The sequence below is a fragment of the Lithobates pipiens genome, unplaced genomic scaffold (assembly GCF_037356315.1).
Source record: "Lithobates pipiens isolate NorthernLeopardFrog02 unplaced genomic scaffold, aLitPip1_a1.2 Scaffold_19, whole genome shotgun sequence".
NCBI lineage: Eukaryota > Metazoa > Chordata > Amphibia > Anura > Ranidae > Lithobates > Lithobates pipiens.
The window spans coordinates 419,934,485-419,956,303 of record NW_027507764.1 but is presented as its reverse complement, the minus strand read 5'-3'; the positions used below and the strand labels follow the sequence as shown (position 1 = coordinate 419,956,303).

At 41.5% G+C, this 21,819-nt stretch overlaps 1 protein-coding gene across 1 annotated transcript in view; it reads left to right on the top strand.

Moving 5' to 3' along the window:
• The window catches only part of ESCO1 (establishment of sister chromatid cohesion N-acetyltransferase 1), a 59,395-nt gene that overhangs the window by 7,851 nt on the left and 29,725 nt on the right, over positions 1-21,819 (top strand). The window contains exons 2-5 of the mRNA XM_077492553.1: positions 12,957-14,803; positions 14,960-15,056; positions 18,488-18,539; positions 19,197-19,320. Of these exons, the coding sequence (XP_077348679.1) occupies positions 12,959-14,803; positions 14,960-15,056; positions 18,488-18,539; positions 19,197-19,320 (2,118 nt within the window). The 5' untranslated portion in view covers positions 12,957-12,958. The remainder of the gene's footprint in view (positions 1-12,956; positions 14,804-14,959; positions 15,057-18,487; positions 18,540-19,196; positions 19,321-21,819) is intronic.

Genomic DNA, 21,819 nt, shown 5'->3' with positions numbered 1-21,819 from the left:
ATTCCTGCTTGAAAAGCTGACCCACATAATTGTTTATTGCCATCATTTGTTTCCAAAATCTTTCAGGCAATCTCCACCTTCACGTTGAGGCTTAATCTCTAGCACCTCGTATATGCTCACTGGCCACGTAATTATTAGGTACACCTGTTCAGTTGCCTGGTAATATAAATTGCTAATCAGTCAGTCGCATGGCAGCAACTCAATGCATTTAGGCATCTAGATGTGGTGAAGACGACTTTGCTGAAGTTCAAACCGAGCATCAGAATGGGGAAGAAAGGGGATTTAAGTGACTTTGAACGTGGTATGGTTGTAGGTGCCAGACAGGCTGGTCTGAGTATTTCAACCATCACAGCCATCTCTAGGGTTTACAGGGAATGGTCAGAAAAAGAGAAAATATATAAAGAAAGGCAACGGTAACTCAAATAACTACTCGTTACAACCAAGGCATGCAGAATACCATCTCTGAATGCACAACACCTTGAAGCAGATGTGATACAGCAGCAAAAGACCACACTGGATACCACTCCTGTCAGGTAAAAACAGGAAACTGGGCTACAATTTGCACAGGCTCATCAAAATTGGACAATAGAAGATTGGAAAAACATTGCCTGGTCTGAGTCGTCTTGATTTTAGCAGCGACATTCAGATGGTAGGGTCATTTGGCATAAACCATACAAGGCAGGATGGATACATGCTTTCATGAACAGTTCAGGCTTGTGGTGTAATGGTATGGAGGATATTTTCTTGGTACACTTTGGACCCCTTAGTACCAATTGAGCATTGTTTAAACTCCATGGCCTACCTGAGCATTGCTCTTCTGACTTCCAGAAGGATAATGCACCATGTCACAAATTTCAAATCATCTCAACCTGGTTTATTGAACATGAAAATGAGTTAATGTGTTCCAATGGCCTCCACAGTCACCAGATCTCAATCCAATAGAGCACCTTTTGGGATGTTGTGAAATGGGAGATTTGCATCATGGATGTGCAGCCAACAGATCTGCAACAACTCCGTGATGCTATCAAGTCAATATGGATCAAAATCTCTGAGGAATGTTTCCAACACCTTGTTGAATCTATGTCATGAAGAATTTAAAGCGGTTCTGATGGCAAAAAGGGGGTTCAACCCGGTATTAGCAAGGTGTACCTAATAAAGTGGCCGGTGAGTGTATGTTCATTGTGGCGAAGTGGTTAGCACTTCCACCTAGCAACACTGGGGTCACTGGTTTGAATTCCAACCACAACACTACCTGCCTGGAGTTTGCATGTTCTCCCTATGCCTACATGGGTTTCCTCCAGTTGTTTCTGCTTTCTCCCACACTCCAAAGACATGCTGGTAGATTAGTTGGCCCTAGTTATGTGAGTTAGGAACCTTTTTGATTGCAAGCTCTTTGAGGACAGGGTCTGATGTGAATAAAGTTGGGTCCATATATAGTGTACATATTCAAACTATAGTTCTTTAATGGATATGGGCTAAAAGTGCACAGGTTTAATTTGAGGGTATGTACATCCAAATCCGAGGAAGGATTTAGGAATAATTTGGACAATTGAATCAAAAGCGGTTTCATGGCCAGGTGTTGGCTACTTCTTTGTTATTTTTTCATCAGTTAAGCAGGTAAAAGGTCTGGAGTTGATTCTAAAGCCTCGTACACACGATTAGATTTTCCGCAGACAAACCCGAAGGGGATTTGCCCCAAACTTGTTTTGCATACAAATGGCACACAATTGTCGGTCAACAAACACGAATGTAGTAACGTTCTACGTGGCTTTTCAGCTCTTTAGTGCCACCCTTTAGACTCCTTCTGCTAATTTTGTGTTAGTAGAAGTTTGAGTGTTGATTCGTGCTTTTCAGTTTGTTTCTGAGCGGCAGTTCGACAACCAGCCATGTTGCGGAATCGAAGGAGATAACGTGATATTTATTATTGACCTTGGAATGATTGCTTTGACCCAAGTCCAGTCCAGGAACAGGAGGAGGAGGATTTATTGGACCAAAAACTGATTGCTTTATTAATCGTGACCAAGTTATGTGACTGTATGAATACCTTTGCTGCGGGAGCTCCAGGAGAATAACCCAGATGATTTTCGGAATTCTCTCCGGATGATGGACCCCTGCTTTCACCAACTCTTGGCTTGGTTGACCCCCTATATTAAGAATCGGGACACATGCATGAGGCTTTTATTTTTTGGTTTAATAATTTGTTTTGGTATATTTTCTGATGCATAGAATGCACTTTTTGGTTAAGTTCTATTGGCAGATAGCATGTATATTTATTTATTATAATTTTTTTTTTAATGCACAATAAAAAATGTGTAGAATAATACTTGGCTATGTGTTTACTTTAAATGAGTTTGCAGTTACATTTTAAAAAATACAATGTAAAATTAACAAGGGACACCAACATACTATGGGATAATAGTGTTGTGGTAACCTGCACCAAAAAAAATAAATAACAAGCATAATAATATTCTTGCTATCACTAGAAGGAAAAAAAAAGCCTTTGAAAATTTGTTTGCAATAACTCAATCAGTATCGCCAGCAAAGCAGCTTCATTATTATCTTATTAAAGAAGAAAAGAATATACGCTGCATTTCGAGATTTCATAATTTGCCACGTCACGAATGTTAATTCTCCATTATGAGCACTATTTTACAAGACCGACCACTTCCAGCTCGTCCTTGCGTCCGAGTATCCGACAACAGACATTTGTCAGGAAAATTTTAAAGCCTGCCATCCAACAATTGTCCGATGGAGCGGACAAACGGTCGGATTTTCCGCCAACAGCATGTAATGACACAATTCCCGTCTGAAAATCCGTGTGGTATTTGCATTTGGAATCTATTGCTGTAAACATCACATGTTCAAAACAGCTGTCCATGCAAGTGAAATAGGCCATCATAAGGCTTAAAAAATGAAACTCATCCATCTGAAAGATAGCAGCAACATTAGGAGTGGCCAAATCAACAGTTTGGTACATTCTGAGGAAAGAACAGAAGGTTGAACTCTGCAACATAAAAAGGCCACGGAAGACAACCGTGGTGAATGATCGCAGGATCCTTCCAATGGTAAAGAAAAACCTATTCAGAACATCCAGAGAAATGAGGGACACTCCCCAGGAGGTGGGCGTATCATTGTAGACTTTGACAATCAAGAGAAGACGTCATGAGAGAAAATAGAGAGGGTTCACCATAAGGCACAAACAATTCATAAGCCTGAAGAATAGAAAAGCCTAATTAAACTTTGCCAAAAAACTTCTGGAAAAGCATTCTTTGGACGGATGAAACTAAAAATGAATCTGTACCAGAATGATGGGAATCAAAGTGCAGAGAAGGCTTGGAACAGCTCGTGATTGAAAGAACATAACGTCATCTGTAAAACGTGGTGATGGCATGGGCATGCATGGCTTCCAATGGCACTGGGTCATCGGTGTTAATTAATGTGACAAGCAGCCAGGTGAATTCTGCAGTGTTTAGAGAGATACTGTCAGCCCAGATTCAACCAAACGCAGAGTTGATTGGACCGCACTTCACAGTACAGATGGACAATGATCCAAAACGCACTGCAAAAGCAACCCAGGAGCTTTTGAAGGAAAAGTGGAATATTCTGCAAATCACATGATCTCAACCCAATTGAGCATGCATTTCACTTGTAGAAGGCGGAAAGACCCACAAACAACAACTGAAGACAGCTGCAGTTAAAGGCTGGCAAAACATCAGAAAGGAGGAAAACCGGTGATTGGTAATGTCCATGGGTTTCAGACTTCAGGCAGTCATTGCAAGTAAAGGATTCTCAACAAAATATTTAAAAATTAACATTTTTATTTATGATTAAATATCATTTGTCCAATTACATTTGAGCCACTGAAAATAGGGGGACTGTGTGTAAAAAAAAAAAAAAAAAAAAATTGTCATTCCTAAAATTTGTACTTGATATTTTATGTATAGCCCCTTGAATTAAATCTGAAAGTCTGCACTTCAAACTCATTTGGATTGTTTATTCTGATTACAAAGGATGTAAACATCCCTTGTAATAGGGGAAAAAAAAACATGACAGGACTTTTTAATGTGAGATCTGGGGTCAAGACCTCGAATCTCTCTATAAATGTCATTACAAAAAAAAAAAATCCCCCTTTTAAGAGCATTGGGCGGAAGTGACATTTGACATTGCTTCCGCCATCCAATGCTATAAAGCCAAGTGGGGGGCCATCTTCCCCTCACTCGGAATCCAGGCAGCGAGGGGAGCAGACCCGATTGTCTCTGCTGCTACCGACAGAGATTACCGGAGCACGGCGGAAGTAGGAGGGGCGCCGAGATAAAAGTGAACTTGTGGCAAATCCGCCGCAGATACCACTTTTATCTGAAAGCCAGCCGCCCACTGTGGAGAAAAATAACGGGGTTGTGGCAGCTAACGTCAAAGTACTGACGTATATCCACGGTGGGTGGTCTGGAAGTGGTTAAAGGATAAGTTCTCCTTTTGCAAACATGTTACATGTACTGCCCGTTTTTAGGGTGGAACGTGTAACATGTTCGCACTGCCGCCTGCTGCTCGTTCTCCCTTTTGGCAGCAGTACGAGAATGCCGTCTGTCTTTCAAATGCAATTTTTTTGGGAAAAAATACACTTAAACTAATAGTAAAAAAATTTTAAAAAACGGTAAAGTTAACCCAATATTTATTTATTTTTTGTTTGTTTTAATGTGAAAGATGTTATGCTGCGAGAATCGTGATCTATCTTCTAAGCAAAAAAATTTGTGATTCTCTTTTTATCCAGAATCGTGCATCTCTAATTTAATCACAGATCCTATATCCTTTATAAACAATATTAAAAAGTAAAGGTCAAACGCTGAACCTTGCGTTTACACCACTGATAACCTTAGACCATTCAGAGTAAAAATCATTAAAGCGTAACTCCACTTTTGAGAAAAAAACATTCCCCTGGGTGATCAATGTATCTACCTTTTTGTTATTCTGAACCCTGTGTGTTTCTCTGTGCCCCTGCTCTGAGTAGGTCTAAGGCTGGGTTCACACTGCTGCGGCTAGGAGACCCGGATGTGATTTGCACCGCACTGCAGTGCAAATCACATCCGATCTCTGTGCGATGCGAGTTCAGCCATACAGATAGTATGGCTGAATTCGCATTGCACCTGCTCCAAACTCGGTACTGCGATATGCGAACTGATCTGGGGGTGTCATTAAGGTTTCACTGACACTCCCAGCAGTCCGCATAGGGCAGTGTGAACTGCCGGCGGGAGGCATGCGATGCGGTAACCCGCCGCGGATTCCCGGCGTTCCCGCATCGCTTCAGTGTGAACCCAGCCTAATGGTAGTGGTTTCGTAATTAACTGTCAGGTGTGGAGCTACTGGACACTAATGAGAAGATCTGCTGGGCCTTCATCCCTTTTTAGATGTGTTCCTATTGAAAGTATCTCTCAAAAAAATTTTTGTTGCAGGGGATGCCTGAAATCTGACTTGTATCTTAGGCAGACTTCTGGGAAAATTGGTGAGCCAATCACACAAGCAGGAAATGTTTCTGGGGAGTGGTCAGTACACCTTCTGTGTACAAAAAACTCCAGGTAGCCATATTGCAATGCATTCTCATAAAATGACATTGGCTGCAGATTGAAAAGGAAAGTTAATTTTTAATAACATTCAATTACAAAATGATTAGTGTCGCAATTATATGAGCTATATTTTTTCTTTGCTATATTTTTTATTTATTTTTTTTCACCACGAAGGTGGAGTTACCCTTTAACCAGTACTCTGAATGTGTTTTATCCTTTTGCCAGTTTTCTATCCATTTACAAATGTATTTTTCGAAGCCTGTAAACTTTCATTTACACATTAGCCGTGTGTGGGGAACTGTGTCAAATGCTTTGGCAAAATCCAAAGTATACCAATGTATATCAAAATATACCACAGCCACTCCTTTTGTCTAAGGTTTTACTTCCCTTCTCATAAATAGATCAGATTTATCTGACAACTTCTGCCTTTCATTAATTTATGCTGTCTGTTGGTTAAAATGCTTTTTTTCCCAGCAAGAACTCATCTACGGTATGTGGGCTTTTATTAAACTCTTCAGTATCTTCCCAACTAGCAGGTCTATAGTTACTTGGTAAAGGCTTTGATCCCTTTTTTTTAATATAGGCACCACATTGGCCAGTGGTACTATGTCAGCCATTAAAGAGTCCCCCAAAAAAAAAAAAAAAGAAAGAAACCATGGCTTTGAAATGACAGAGCTCTATTCCTTTACGACCCGTGGGTGTATGCCATCTGGTCCAGGGTGCTTTTTTATTCTGTCTAAAAACCTAAAATAAAGGCAATCTCTTGGTATTCTAGCCGTTTAGTGTAAACAACATTTTTCTGATTTTGTGCTGACCAGTCTGTAACACCTGTTGTAACACTGTGACCAAAAATGTGCCCTCCAACCCCCCTCCCTTTTCTTCATCTCGCAGATCTATGTGATCGCAGAGGTATCTTATAAGTACCCGGAAAAAAAATCTCATCGAAAGGCGCATTACAGGAGCCACACCAACTACCTACAAGGGAGTCGTTTAGATATTCTCAAATAACACATTTCCTGAATACCCTCAATGATCTGGCTTCCTGGACCCCTATGGAGTATCTATGTAGAACAGTAGATAAGCACACTCGTCACACATCATAATTTACACAATACTACATGAAAGTCACACCAAACTGCCTTTATATGGTAGAACGGGAACTGGCCTTGGGAGAGGGGGGGGGGGGGGAGAGTTGGATGTAGTACCGTGGAGGAAATTAACCCAATTCAACTCAAAAACTTATATCCATACCTCTTTGAACAAGGATAATTATAAAGTTTTCCTACAGCTCGATTAGCGTCCTCTGTCCCGGGGTTCTCCTGTTTCTGATTATGTGGTCAGGAGGGAATAGTCCTCCATACATTGTGTGGACATACAGCAAAGTAAGCCGGTTTTCGATCACCACATATAATTTTTATCTATTCCCTGACCCAACTGAATCTACCCAAGACCCCACAGCAGGCCCTTCTGGGTAGGCCGGTGGAGGACACACAGGAGGACACATTGAAACGCCTGATCTCATTTAATTTCACTGCAGCTAAGAAATCTATTGCACTGACCTGGACATCCCCCACGATTTCCTTATCCTTTATGATCAATGAGCTAATGGCTGCTATTCTCTGGGATACGCTGGCCTACTGTAAGAAAATCAGGGATCCCTGGATAAAATACCTTTTCAGGTCCCCTCTGATGGGGTCAGAGAGCTACCTGTATGAAATACTGTATATATTTTTCTAATTTTACTTCAAAAACTATTGTGCTCTGATCCATCACATATGATTCGGATTAAAAAACATTGAACTAAAGGCTGTAATATAACAAAATAGTTTAAAAAGACACTGTAGAGGGTGCACGTCTCATCCTTCGTCTTTTTTCCATCTTTTCTTTGGCTTCGTTTCTCTCACTCTCGCGCACTCCCCCCCCCCCCTCCCCCCATCCAAACGCTCTCTTCCCTCATTCCTTTTTTATTTATTGTATTTTATCCTTTCTATTAAAGTGGAGGGCCACCCTAAAATAAAAAATGTAATTAAAATTCTTAAAAAAAAGAAAATTTTTACATTTTTTAACTTACCTGAAACCGCTGTTGTTGGCAGTCTTCCTAATCTGCCTCTTCCTATTCCGCTGCGCTTTCTCCTCTTTGGCGAGTGGCCCTGTTGCCTTCTGGGATATGTGTGCGTGTGTCCCAGAAAACAGGGCCATCCACAAAGTGCCGCGCGACTCGCGCATACGCGCAGTAGGAAATAGGAAGTGAAGCTGCAAGGCTCCACTGCCTGTTTCCCTTCATTGAAATGGAGGCGCCGGCAGTCGGTCCGATGGATGCATCGGCCTCTGGCGGCCGTCATCCCGGGCTCGCTGGACAGGTAAGTGTCCTTATTAAAATTCAGCAGCTACAGTGTTTGTAGCTGCTGACTTAAAACCTTTTTTTTTTTTTTTTTTTTTTTAATTGGCGACTGGAGTGCCCCTTTTAAGCTATTCCTGATCGGGTGTAGCTTCTTTATCAGATAAACTGGTGAAGGTTTTGAAAGAGGCCCATGGTTTCCATCAGGTTGGTGTTAATTACCTGATAATACTTGCTTGAACATGGTTTTGTTGACATATATAAAGCGTTTGATTCGCTCTCGTGGGATTACCTTTATTTTGTTCTAACCAAATGGGGATTTGGTCCACATTTCCTGCAATGGATCCAAGCCCTATATTCCGCACCGTCGGCATCAGTAAAATACGCAAGCTTCCTTTCGGACCCTTTCCCGATACTCCGGGGAACTAGACAGGGCTGCCCCCTGTCCCCTGCACTGTTTATCCTGGCCTTGGAGCCGCTGGTGGCGGCGATCAGGGCCAATAGTGATATCTCGGGAATTCCTTACGCGGGGCACTCAATACAAAGTGAACCTGTTCGGACGACGCCCTCTTGACCATTTTAAACCCGCTCATCTCCCTGCCCAACCTGCAACTTGTATTAGATCAATTTTCAGCCTTCTCAGGTCTCCAAATTAACCACTCCAAAACCACAGCGCTGAATGTTAACCTCCCTTTGGAACTGGTACAGCGACTTCAAGACCATTTTCCTTATCGTTGGGCATCACACTCGATTGACTATTTAGGTGTCAAATTGACCCCAGCTTACTCCTCCCTATTCTCTGCCAATTATTATCCCCTGTTACGCATGGTGTCCACCCTTATGCAAACCTGGCAATTTCCCTCACTCTCCTGGGTGGGGAGGATCTCGGCGGCAAAGATGACGATACTTCCCAAAGTCCTTTATTATTTTCGCACTCTGCCTGTCCAGGTACCCGCTTTTTTCCTTCGACTCCTGCAGAATAGGATCCTCCAATTTATATGGGAGCGCAAACGCCCTAGGGTACCTAGAGCGACCCTTTTATACCCACAGGCTCCGGGGAGGCCTGGGGGTCCCCAACATCTCTAAATACTACGTTGCAGCCCAGATCTCCCCATTGACCATGCTTCATGCAACCACGGATGTTCCTCTGTGGGTGCTCCTTGAGGTACCTGGTTCTGACCCGTGTTCACTTCAGGCACTCCTATGGCTCCCCAGGAATCTACGCCCTCCCTCTCTAAGCCCCATGCTGCTTCATGGTCTGCAGGTGTGGGACTCAGTTCGATCGGTTAACAATTTGATGTCCCCCTTCCTACCCCTACTCCCCATCACCCATAACCCTCTTTTCCTTCCTGGTCATGTGGAGCCCCAGGCATTCTCCTGGTGGTCTTCGCATGGCTACCCACAAGTTCAAAATTTTCTATCTTCACGTTCTTTCCCCTCCTGGGAGAGTATCAGGGAAGCGCAGGGGGCGCCGGTCACGGAGCATTATCACTTTATCCAATTAAAGCACTGGATTGGGGCATTGCGCCGCACGTCCACCTATCCCTTCTAAAAAACTTTTTTTGAACATACATGCCATCACTCCCCAGGGTCCCCGGGCCTCATCTCGGCCATTTATGCCTCCCTGAATGGTCGCCCGCCATCAGCACCCCTCTCTTATATGACTCAATGGGAAAAGGACCTTCAGGCCCCAGTAGACCCTGAGGATTGGAACAGAGCCTGGCACACGGTCGCCAAATGCTCGTTCAACACAAATACCTTAGAGGCCGCATATAAAGTAATGTTCCGATGGTATTGGGTGCCTGCCCGCACGGCCCGGGCATTCCCTGGGAGTACTGACAGATGCTTCCGCAACTGTGGTCAGCGAGGTGATGTCATGCACACCTGGTGGGCTTGCCCAAGGTTGGTGGGGTTCTGGTCTAGGATCTTTGGTTTACTGCAGACACTCTTTCATCTAACAATACGAAGGGACGCTAGGCTAGCTCTCCTACACTGCCCGGTTCCTGGCCTGCGCGGCCCTCAACAGAAGCTGGCTGCCTATCTATTTATAGCGGCCAAGCGGACCATTGCCCAAGCCTGGAAGTCACAACGGGTAGATTTTCAAGGGGTTAAGACACGTATGACTGCTATGTTACTTCAAGAACGTATGTCCAGTATTGTCCATGACTCTCATGCTAAATTTCTGAAGATCTGGGAGCCGTGGATCTCTTATGAGTTCCCCACGCTCCAAGCGGCATGCCTGGGCTTGGTCTGAATTCTCCTGGCGGGGCGTCCGAGCCCGAGCTTTCCCCCCTTACTTTTCTCCCCCCCCCCCCCCCCCCTTTTTTTTTTCTCTTTCTTTTCTGTCTTCTCTTTCTCCCTACCCTTCTTTCTTCTGTTCTCTAGTTCTCTTCTCTCTCATTAGTAATCTCTCCCATTGCTAATTAAAAACTGCTACCTCCCATGGACGGGGGTGGCAGGAACAGGGCTTACTCGCAGAACATAATTAAGAGACGAGTTGTTTGACACTGAATCAGTCTAGATTCCATTTTTTACTCATCTCACTTTATTATCCTGAGTTTATGAGAAATATATTGTGATGGTTAGCCCTTTGGATTTATATTCGTGATTAGTGGCCCCTGCGAGGGCTCACAAGGAGATGATTATGCTCTTTTGTTTACTACTGTTTATTCAAAAACTCACAATAAACATATTGAAACAGAACATGGTTTTGTTGTTCTTTGATTTTTGAGTCATTTCTTTTATTTGACTGTGTTCAAGCTATTCATACCCTGTTTAGTTTTCATGTAGCTTACAGCTCAGCTACATGACCACATAATAGGTTACTCATGGGTTAAATGCTACAGTTTGATAATGTTCCGTCTTCTGAAACCAGAAATGTGTGCTGAGAAGGACCGAGGAAAGGTTGTACTGTTTTTTGTACTTTGTTTTGCTCTCTTTGATAATTTTAATAAAACGATTGGCATGAAAAAAGATCTGTATGTATTTTTAATCTGCACCACACTAGTCATATGATCCTGCAGCTCTGGCTCCCCTGGGTCAGTGAGTGGCTGCTGCAAGGGAGAGGAGAGAGCGCTGTCAATGGCTAAACCATGGGTGACGTCATGGCTTCTAGAATTCCAGACATTGTCTAGCACTCCCTGAGTCAGGGCTGCAGGATCACGTGACCGGACCTGAGTGTATTAAAATATTGAAAGCACATCATATATTTCCCTTTTTTTTTTTTTTTTTTTTTTTTACCTCATTATGTTACTAAACTTCTGGTTCATGTGTATTTTTGGTGCTTTTTGCAGAAACGCACTACACGTTCACATCTATTCTTTTTTCAGCCGCTGCGTATTTGGAAAGGGTCAGGGATTTATGCTGGCCACACGGATCAATTTTCAGATGAGAATATTTAGACGAAAAATCTTTGTACGTTTGCTGAATGAAAGAATGTTGTTTGAAATTTTCACTTGGTTTTTAACATTCTGTTTTTAAAATGAATGTAATTTCTGAATGAAAACCAAATTCCTTAGACCAAGACATTTTCTATTTATTTCCAAATTTTCCTATCACTTTGGTTGAAAATGAACATCAATTAGAAAATCGAACGACCGTTCTTAAGATAAAAATTGTTTTCAAGGAAGACTCTCTTATTTTATTTTTTATTTTTTTACAAATTGACTGTAATTGTAATGCCTTATATTACCTACAGTCTCTCCTCCTCCACCTTCTCTTAACATGTCATACTACTTTCTCTGTGTAATGGTTTCACACAGAACAGCCTTGATTCTCCTTTTCTGGGGTCCCCCACTGAAACTTCTGGCTCCTCCTGCCTTCAGAGTGCCCCGATGGCAAGCTGCAAAATGTAATATACAGTGCCCCTATAGCAGTGTTTCTCAATTCCAGTCCTCATGGCCCACTAACAGGTCATGTTTTCAGGCTTTCCATTATTTTGCACAGGTGATTTGATCAGTTTCACTGCCTTAGTAATTACCCCAGCTGTTTCATCTGAGGGAAATCCTGAAAACATGACCTGTTAGTGGGCCATGAGGACTGGAATTGAGAAACACTGCCCTATAGCAAGGTAAAAAAAACTTCAGACTTTAGAACCACTCACTTCCTGCCCCGGACTACATGGCCCATGAGGTATTGCTCTTCACACATTCACATTTGCAAGTTCTCAGGCACTTACTGACATTGATGGTGTACTGAGCTCTGTATGTGTGCTGCACTGTATTTCCTGATATGTAAACAATGCATTCTGTATGCAGGCCAACTTATTCGATTATCAAAATAGTTGACAACTATTTTGAACAGTTAGTTGTTTAGGCCCTACATCAGTCCATAAAAAAAAAAAAATCTATATTCAGATATTTCTTGGCCCAGTCTTGACATTTCAACTTAGTGGTGGTCAGGTTTCAGCCTTCCTTACCTTGGCCATGTCTCTGAGCACTGAACACCTTGTACTTCTGGGCACTCCAGGTAGGTTACAGTTCTGACATATGACAGCTCTGGAAGATAATGTGTTCCTGGTAGCTTCACATTTTTTGATTCATCTCAAATCTTTGGCAGTTAATGTGTGTCATTTTTCTCTCAACACGATTCTTGCAGTCCTCTTGACTATTTGCAACAAAGCATTTGATGGTTCTGTGATCACGCCTCAATATCATAGTGCTGCATCCCTCTGAACGACCTTCCACCCCCCCCCCCCCCCTTTTTTTTTTTTTTTTTTTTTTTTTTTTTAATTTCTAACTTTTCAAAGTCAGTTAAATCTCTTTTTTTGATCCATTTTGCCTGAGGAAAAGAAGCTGCCGAATATTTATAAACGCCTTGATACAGGGTGTTGATCTGCTTAGGCCACACCCTCCCTCATTACACAAATACACATTACCTGATATGCTTAAATCCAATAAGCATTCACGCTTATACAGCTTGATCTTGGACAATATGCATAAAACTAATGATTTTGTCAAAATACTCAACTAATAAATGTGCACAAAGTGTATTATTTCAAATGACATTGGTTGAAATGTATGGCCATGGTTATGTACTTATGTCTACTTTTATTCTTTTAGTGATGACATCACAGAAAAGGAAGTCCTCCTTGCCAGAGAACACTACAAAGCGTCAGAAGCTTAAAGAACCTGTTACTCCTAAAAAGAGACTTGGGGTTTCTAGCAAAGCTAAAACAAATCTGTCTTCAGCACAGAAGAAGAAAACCTCAAAAGCCCCAACAAATAAAGCCATTAAGAACTCCAAACCATCCAAGGCAGAAGCTGGGCGAAAGAGAAGTACAGTTTTAAAAGCTACCAAAAAAAGTGCTGTAAAAATTGTGCCTGCAAAGGGTAAAAACCCACGTAAAGCCAAAGAGGTGACTCCTTTAAAAAAGGGTACACAAAGGTCTTCCATTAGTGCTTCAAAAGCACAAAAAAAGAATCAGTCGAATGTCAGAAAAACTGTGGCTAAAGAATCCACTGCACAAAATAAAAGTAACAAAATAACAAAAAGCACTAGCAAAAATCCTGCTTTGAGAGTAACAAAAACTGTTAAATGTGTGAAAAAGAGTGTCGGCACAAAAACCAGACCTAAATCTGATTTACAGCCTGCAGGTATAAAGAAAACGGTCAAGAATGTAAACCATGGCACTCCAAGCAAACCTGCAAAGAAGTGTGATATGCTGCCAAAATGCAATAAACAAGTTAAAAAGGTCATCAATATAAAGAAGGCACCAGTTAGGAAAACAACGGTTAAAAAATCAGATGTGGAACCCAAGACAAAAGCACAAAAGCCAGCACAAGCTGTTAAAAAGGCAACTGGAATGCGCCAAAAGGGGTTAAAGCCATCACCGCCAATTTCACAGCAAACTATTCCTGTAGTGTCCAAAAAAAGGCTTAAAGACAATGCTAAGCAAGGATCTACAAAAACTGCTCCAAAGAATTCTAAAAGACCTAGAGAAATTATAAAAATTTCAGAAGCTAAAAGTAAAACATGCTCAAAACAGCCTAAGGGAACTTGCCCTGTCAACCACACCAAGAACTCTGTAAAATCTGAGTCTGTCCCAAACAGTACTGTAAAGAAAGAGATTAAAGTTGGTAACCCATCCATTTCCTGCAGTAGTAGTTCTAAACAAATGTTAGATTCATCCTTAAATAAAAGAATATCCAGTGAAGGCAAAGCTGTAAACCTTTTGCCATCCACAGCACCATTAAAACGTAAGAGGACCACAAAACCTGTTGACAGCACAACCAAAAGTAAAGCAAAAAAGCAAAAGGTTGTCCAATCAGAAGCCAATAAGAAAAAGGATACACCCTCTGAAGATGACCAGAAATCTAAGAGAGTTAGTATCTTGGATTTGTGCAATGAAATTGCTGGAGAAATAGAGTCTGACACAGTAGAAGTCGTTAAAGGCCCAAGTTCTCCAACTAGTCCCACTGAGAAGACTAAAGATGAGAGCGCACAAATCCTGGCAGACGTCTCTCCACCCGTTGCTGAAAAAAGTCCAGTTAGCCAACTGAAGCGTTTTTTTCCCAGTAGAAAGCCACAGAATATCAAATGTAAACTGGAGAAGAAAACAAGTCCAGGAACAAGGAATTCCAAGTGGATAAAAATCAAATTAAAAAATAGTTTTGCTCAAAATAATCTACTCCGAAAACGAGCTGTGCTTCCCAGCCTTGACTTGATCAAAGCAAAAATTTCACAAGGACGACAGTCGGCATCTTGTACCCCTGTTTCTGTAAACTCCAGAAAATCTGATACTATGTCAGCAATGGAGAATAAGCATACCAAACCTGCTGTGTGTGAAAAGGTAAAAGACAATAATACTCAGATAGCTGGAAGTGGAGATATGTTGGAGAAGACCGCTGCAGAGAATGGCTTCTTAGAAAACCATATAAAGCAGGAGCTTGAGGCAGCACTTGATGAGGTAATAATGTGATCATTTTATGACTTTACTCTCAGATAATATTGTAAAGTAGATTTGGCCTCAGCCAGCCATTTCCCCTTCTTTTCAGCAAACTGTACTTTGACTTGTTTGTGCTTTAAATAATAATTATAGTTGTCCCTCGTTTTGGCTTGATAGGGTTTCAGATTACATTTGGATTCAAGTCCTGAAAATTCTCCAATGAAGAGAACCGCAGTGTCCACCTTACCAGAGTTCAAGCCATCAGTTACTCAAAGTAAGTGCTTTTTAACTATACATATTGAGAACATATTATTAAAGGATAAGTATGACCAAATCCCCTCCCCCCCCCCCTTTTTTTTTTGGGGTCTTCTATTTCTTTTTTGGGTCACAGGATACAGTGTACTTGTGCTATCCTGTGACCCAAAATTAGCCAAAAGCAGGCTAAAGTCTGTTGGCTGACATCACAGAGCAGTTCCAGACCCTGGAAGGATCCTGACAATGACTATATCTACCCAGATGCCTGATTGGCAGCTGGCCCAGTTTCTCAGCGTGCCACTAAAAGCCTGAGCGATCAGCAGTCGTGATCGCTCAATTCTTGGGCTGTCGATTCCCACATTTCCCCTTTTTACATTTTAAAGTTGTGAAGGATTAGAGCACCTACCAAGTTTTACTTCTTTACTAAATTAATATAAATATATATTTTTCTTTTGGGTTACATCTGATAATATCGCCAGCAAAGCAAGTAGCGATCAGAATATATGTTTGAGGTTGGTGGGTTTGTAGGACTAAGTTACTGCACGGTTTTTGTTTTTGTTTTGTTTTTCTAGGAGAAAAAATTTCTGCGTAATCAGTAAAATACTTGAGTATAGATGCCTTTTAATTGCGTAAAGTCGAGTGTGTGTACATAATTTATTTTCCCCCTTTTTGTTTAGACTCTATTTGCGAGCCCACCAATGCATTTACATATGTGTTTATGCACATGCTCTTAGAATCAAATGTTTTCATTCGGTGATGGATCTGAAAGTAGCACATGTCACCTGTGTGAATGGCTCTATTGAAAACCATGCAGCTGCATTCAGATCCGTAATGGAAAAAAAACTTGTGTATATAGTTTTTTTTTTTTTTTTTTACTGGCGTGTGAATGAAGCTTAAAGCGGAGGTCCACCCTAAAGTGGACCTTCCGCTCATTGGTACCCTCCCCCCCCTCCGCCGCCACAATTGGCACCTTTCAGGGAGGAGGGGGGTGCAGGTACCTGTACAGTACAGGTATCTGCACCCACTTCCTGCGTAGATTCTGCAGAAGGTACGCCCCTTTCCGCAGAATCGACGCCCCTTTCCGAAGGTCCCCTGCTGCCTGCTGGGAAACACATGGATCCCAGAGACAGCGGGACCATCCTTATTGCGCAGCGCGACTCGCGCATGCGCAGTAGGGAACCGGGAAATGAAGCCGAAAGGCTCCACTTCCTGATTCCCATACCCAAGATGGCGGCGGCAGCACCCGAGAGACGATCGAGAGATCGGCTTCGGGTGCCGACATCGCGAGCGCGCTGGGCGGGTAAGTGTCATTATTTTAAAAGTCGGCAGCTGCAGTATTTGTAGCTGCTGGCTTTAAAAAAAAAAAACGGCGGACTCCCGCTTTAAAGGGGTTGTAAAGTCAGAAAGTTTTTTTTTTTATCTTGATGCATACAATGCATTAAGATAAAAAGCCTTCTGTGTGCAGCATCCCCCCCCCCCAGGCCTCCCTAATCCGGGGAGTCCCATCTATGTCCACAAGTGTCTTAGTCGCTTGACTCTCTCCCTCCTGATTGTCTGAAACACAGCCAAGGGGGGTGAGGCCGAACTGCAGCTCTGTGTCTGAATGGACACTCTGAGTTGCAGCTCGGCTCGGGTGCCCGCATAGCAAGCGGCTTGCTGTGGAGGCCCTCAACAGGAGGGGAGGGGACAAGAGCACCGAAGAGGTACCCAAGAAGAAGATCAAGGCTGCTCTGTGCAAATCCACTACACAGAGCATGTAAGTATAACATGTTTGTTATTTTTATATAAAAAAAACGAGACTTTACAATGACTTTAAACAATCCAGGCAATATGTGTGCTTGGGGTTTTTTTTTTTTTTTTTTTTTTTTAAATGATGGTTCATCTTTGTTTGCACCATTGTGGCAATTTGTTTATGAAGTTCATTTAAAGGCCAGCAAAATTGTGCATGATGAGATAGTTTGTTGGACTATTAAATGCCCAGATATTTGATGAATCGGTCCACTTGATGGCATTTTACAACCTTGTATTGTTGCTGGTGGTGGTGTTAAGGCCACATTCACATAGGGAGTACAATACCGTATACCCCTGCAGGGCTGTTTACACTCATATGGGGATGCACAGGTGTTCTTGCATCCTGTGCAGGCAGTCCCGTTGATGTCTATTGGGACACAACGGCCCTCATGGACACAGCCATTGTGTCCCCCAAACTTGCCCTGTGTGTGTTCAGGGTTCATCTTTTTCTGAAAGTTACAAGGCCACCATCTGGTCTTCTGTTCACATGGTTTTATCCGGTTTTGGCTCCAGCTTTGGCCATAAGCTTCTTCATCCTGTTAAAGTTGGGAACCTGATTCCCTTGTTATGGGCCTGTTGGCATTGTATGCTGTGTTGTTCACCCCTCAGTTGTATTGCTTGGGAACTTCCCATGGTCTTGGTTAATGGAAGCCTGTATCCTGTAATGTACAATTAAGAAATAAAGATGTTTGACTTGCCTGTAAAATACTTTTCTTGGAGTATACTACAGGACACAGGCCAATCATGCCCCCCTTCCCCTTCATCTTGGTGGTTTCCTCTAATTGTTTGCTAAAAAAAGCGGATTACTGGGGGTAGGAGGGGTTATATGGGCTGTCATAACTTTGTTTGCCAGTGTCCTCAACTGAAGGTGGTAGCATATATACCATAGTCTTGATTAATAAAAGCCTGTGTACTGTACTCCAAGAAAAGGATTTTACAGGCAACTAAAAAGAGTGGTCTTATGTCTATACCATTCTTAAATAATAAATCAAGGCATCAGCATGTTATACATAGGTACATTTGGTCCAGTACACCACTACATCAGTGATCTCCACTTGCTTCCGAGTCCTACGACAAGTTGCTGCTCTCCCACATTGTGAATACAAGAGGTTGGCTGCTCTGCAGAAGCGCAAGTCAATAAATGCTTTACGTTTTCTGAGTGACTGCTAAGCTTTTCCTGATTGGACGAGGTGGAGAGCCGTCTTGGTGACAGAAAGCATTCTCTGAAAGGTGCCCGGGGCTGAGTGGCTGGTCTCCTGCATTCACAAGGCATTGGGTGGGCTGCTCATCACGGGACCCGGAAGCAAGTGGCGAATTGGTGTCTACTTCACTGATTTCCAGCTTCCAGTGGCATCAGCCAGGTATGGAAAATACATAGTTACATTGGTTCAAGCTGGACCAATATAGAACACGCTGATGCCTGCAATTATTCTTTAATTTCCCCCATTGTGGTTGTACTGTCGGTTAGGAAACGCTGCATATAAAAGAAAGCATACCTGATTGATCAGCTTTTATAAAAGTTCACACAGTAGGTGACAGGAACTGTGGTGTCACTTGTGGATTTTTTTTTTTTTTTTTTTAAAGGTTTTAAGATGCTGATTTGTATAATCGATTAAAAGTGCTTAATAAATGAGATGTGGATATTGAAATCTATTTTAGGCAGTGATTGCAAGCAGCTGACAGACCAGATGGCTGCATCTGCTGGGAAAGGGTAAGTTCCAAGTCTGTATTTAATGGTTCTGTACTTCACTTGTGATGCGCGGGTGTTGCTGTAGCAGACTGGCAAATGATGAAGCTAAGCATCATGAAAAATGGGCTATATTTATCTGGATACATACAGATGCATTTTTGTTTTTCTAAAAAAAAAGATGTTTTATTGGGTAGTTTTGTTAATATTGTACATAACTTAATAGCTATAATATTTGTATTTACTCTTTACACGTCGATATACAACATACAAAGAACTAGACGAGGGGAAGTTTCCAACACAAGGAAATAATCTGTGTATTAATTTTTTTTTTTTATAAGTGTTGATGGCAGTAATGTTGGAAACAAATTGAGTTACAGGAAGGTTAGCCAAGCTGTGTTGTGTGTGAATTTTTTATTTTTTTTTTGCCAGTGTGTGTCTCAGTCTGCCTTCTAGAGATGTGTGCCAGTACACACTGGACATGTTAAAGTCATAAGAATGCAGATACGTGCCTCGACTTAACCATTATTCTATCTAAAGCTAAAAAAAAATTGTTGTGCTTGAGTTCCAGAAGCTTTTCTGTGTCTGTTTAGGGAATTTTAACAAAATGGCTATACATCACAAATGGACTGTAGCAGAAATTTCTTTGCAGTTGATTGTAGCTATGTGTATCTGTTACAGGGTTACAGTAAAACAAGATGTACCAGAAACAAGATCAACTAAGCCAGCCTCTGATGTAAGCATTCAGAAAGAAATCCGAAAACTTAAAGAGGCCACCAATGATAGCAACAAACAACCTATCATAGTAAGTGTGGGTCGTGTACACTACAGGGGTATTACAGTATGTGTTGAAATGGTAGGATAGCTATTATATCAAAAATGAAAATGCTGTAGTGACTTCTTAGTGATGCCTATAACTTTGATGTAGCCAATGTACACTACTATAGACGTGATGGTTGTTTACACATCACATGAGCTTTAAACTTAGTACACACTACAGTTTGTGTTTTTTTTGCAACCTCCGTTGCACGTTAACTGACAGCTCCGGTCTGCCGTTGTACTAACCATGCAAGATTAGTTCCACAATCTCCCCCGCTGAGCTGTTGTGTTCTGACAGACGCCGATCAGCGCTCTCTGCCATTGGCTGAGAGTGCTGATCGGGAGCTGGTTGGCTGCTTTTTTTCCAGCATGCTCGTCCGACAGAAGCCAGTCAGCCCGACATTCTGTTGTGTGTACAGGGCTTTAGTTTATATATAATAATAATATTATAAGAGACCAAAACCCTAAAGCAGATGTTCACACTTACTCCACTTAGTGCTGCACGATTCTGGCTAAAATGGTAATCACTATTTTTTTTTGCTTAGAATAAAGATCGTGAATCTCTCATTATTCTCGCGATGTAACATCTTCTTTCACATTGGGCTAACTTTACTGTTTTATTTTTTTTATTTTTATTTTTTTATTATTAAAAAATATCTTTTCCAAAAAAATAGCATTTGAAAAACCGCTGTGCAAATACGGTGTGACATAAAATATTGCAACAACCACAATTTTATTCTCTAGGGTCTCTGCTAAAAAAAAAAAAATGTTTGGTTGTTCCAAGGAATTTTCTAGCAGAAAATAATGATTTTTACTTGTAAGCAACAAATGTCAGAAAAGGTTTGATCTTTAAATGGTTAAATTTCCCTCATCTACACAAGTTCTTTTACTTTGATAAAAGAAAAGATACTTTGTTTCTACTTGTTCGCCTGTTGTAATGAAACTTGGCAAGCTGCCTGGATTTTTTTTTTCCAGCTGTGAGAACTCTCTGCACTAGGTTAATAAGATCGAAGATCGGGAAGGGAAAAAGATTGCGATTTTGCTTCTTAACGATTAATCATGCAGCTCTAACTCCACTATAAGTTTACAAATGAAAAAACTACATTGAACAGCGCTTGTTCCAAAACGCTGTGAAACGATCATCTGAAATGTGTATAAAAAATGTGTATCACAAAATAAATTAACTATAGACCATTCCATTGGGAAATTTCCAAATATCAGGTAGAAAATTTTATCATTTTAAATTTTATAATTAACCATCACAAAATTTTAATTTAAAACGTTTGATATAAACACTGTGAAAAATAAAGTCCTCTGAAACGGTTCTAAACTTTTAAGGAAGAAACAAATTCCAGCAAAACTGTGCAATAATGTGAAGGTGTCCAGTCAAAAGGGAATATGATTTGCTGAAATCCACCGCTGCGCCTCTCCACCTCCCTGTGAACAATATAAACTCACCAGATCAAATGACCTCAGAAAAGAATAAGGTCTGGCAGCACTTAATGTTTAAAAAAATCATAGCAGGGCGCATGCGCGGAGCTGAGCCGAGCGGTAATGTCGGCTTAGATCTCCGATTCCAGCGGGACTTCAGAGCCTGATAACAGCGGAGGTAACATTCTCCTCCGCATTTAAACATCAGATAAAGTTTGCTGATATATCTTAGGTCTCGTTTGAGACATTTTGGGGGCTTGTAGCTTTTATATGAAGCCAAAAAACAGAAAACAAGTGCCACCTCAGGGACACAGCAGAGCGCCGTTAAAACCATCCTCCTCTAAGACAGCTCACCTTAAAGCTACAATGCAGCCAGCTCCTCTTACTCCATTGTATAGTGAGGTAGCTTCATTAAAGGCACACAGACTCTCTAATTCCCCCTCAGAAATTGTCACTTCTGAAATAAAATTACTGGATATTCCTTCACAAAATGAAATGTCACCTCCTGTAACATTACAACAAATAGAAGAACTGCTTCATAATGCATTGAAATCTGCTGCAGACCATATCACTACAAGCCTTACTAAAGAGATTAGAGATTTGGGTCAACGTACTTCAGCGCTAGAAATCAGAGTAGATGATTTGGAAAATCATACATCAAATTTCTCCTCGGAAATTGACAGCCTTAAAGAAGAAAATACCACTTTACAAGATAAATTAGAAGATTTTGAAAATCGTGCGAGACGATCGAATATTCGCATTAGAGGAATACCTGAATCTGTGACAGACCTACAGACAGCTATGCTTGCCCTTTTTCAAGAACTACAGCCAACTATTCCAGCAGATCGCTTTGAGATGGACAGGGTCCACAGAGCCTTAACTCCCAAAAAACCGGAGGGTCCGCCACGTGATATTATCGTAAAATTCCATTTTTACCGCACTAAAGAACTAATACTAAATACAGCAAGAATTAAAAAATCCTTAATTTTCCAAGGGCACAACTACCAGCTATTTGCAGATCTATCTCAACTAACAATCAATAAAAGACGAGCAT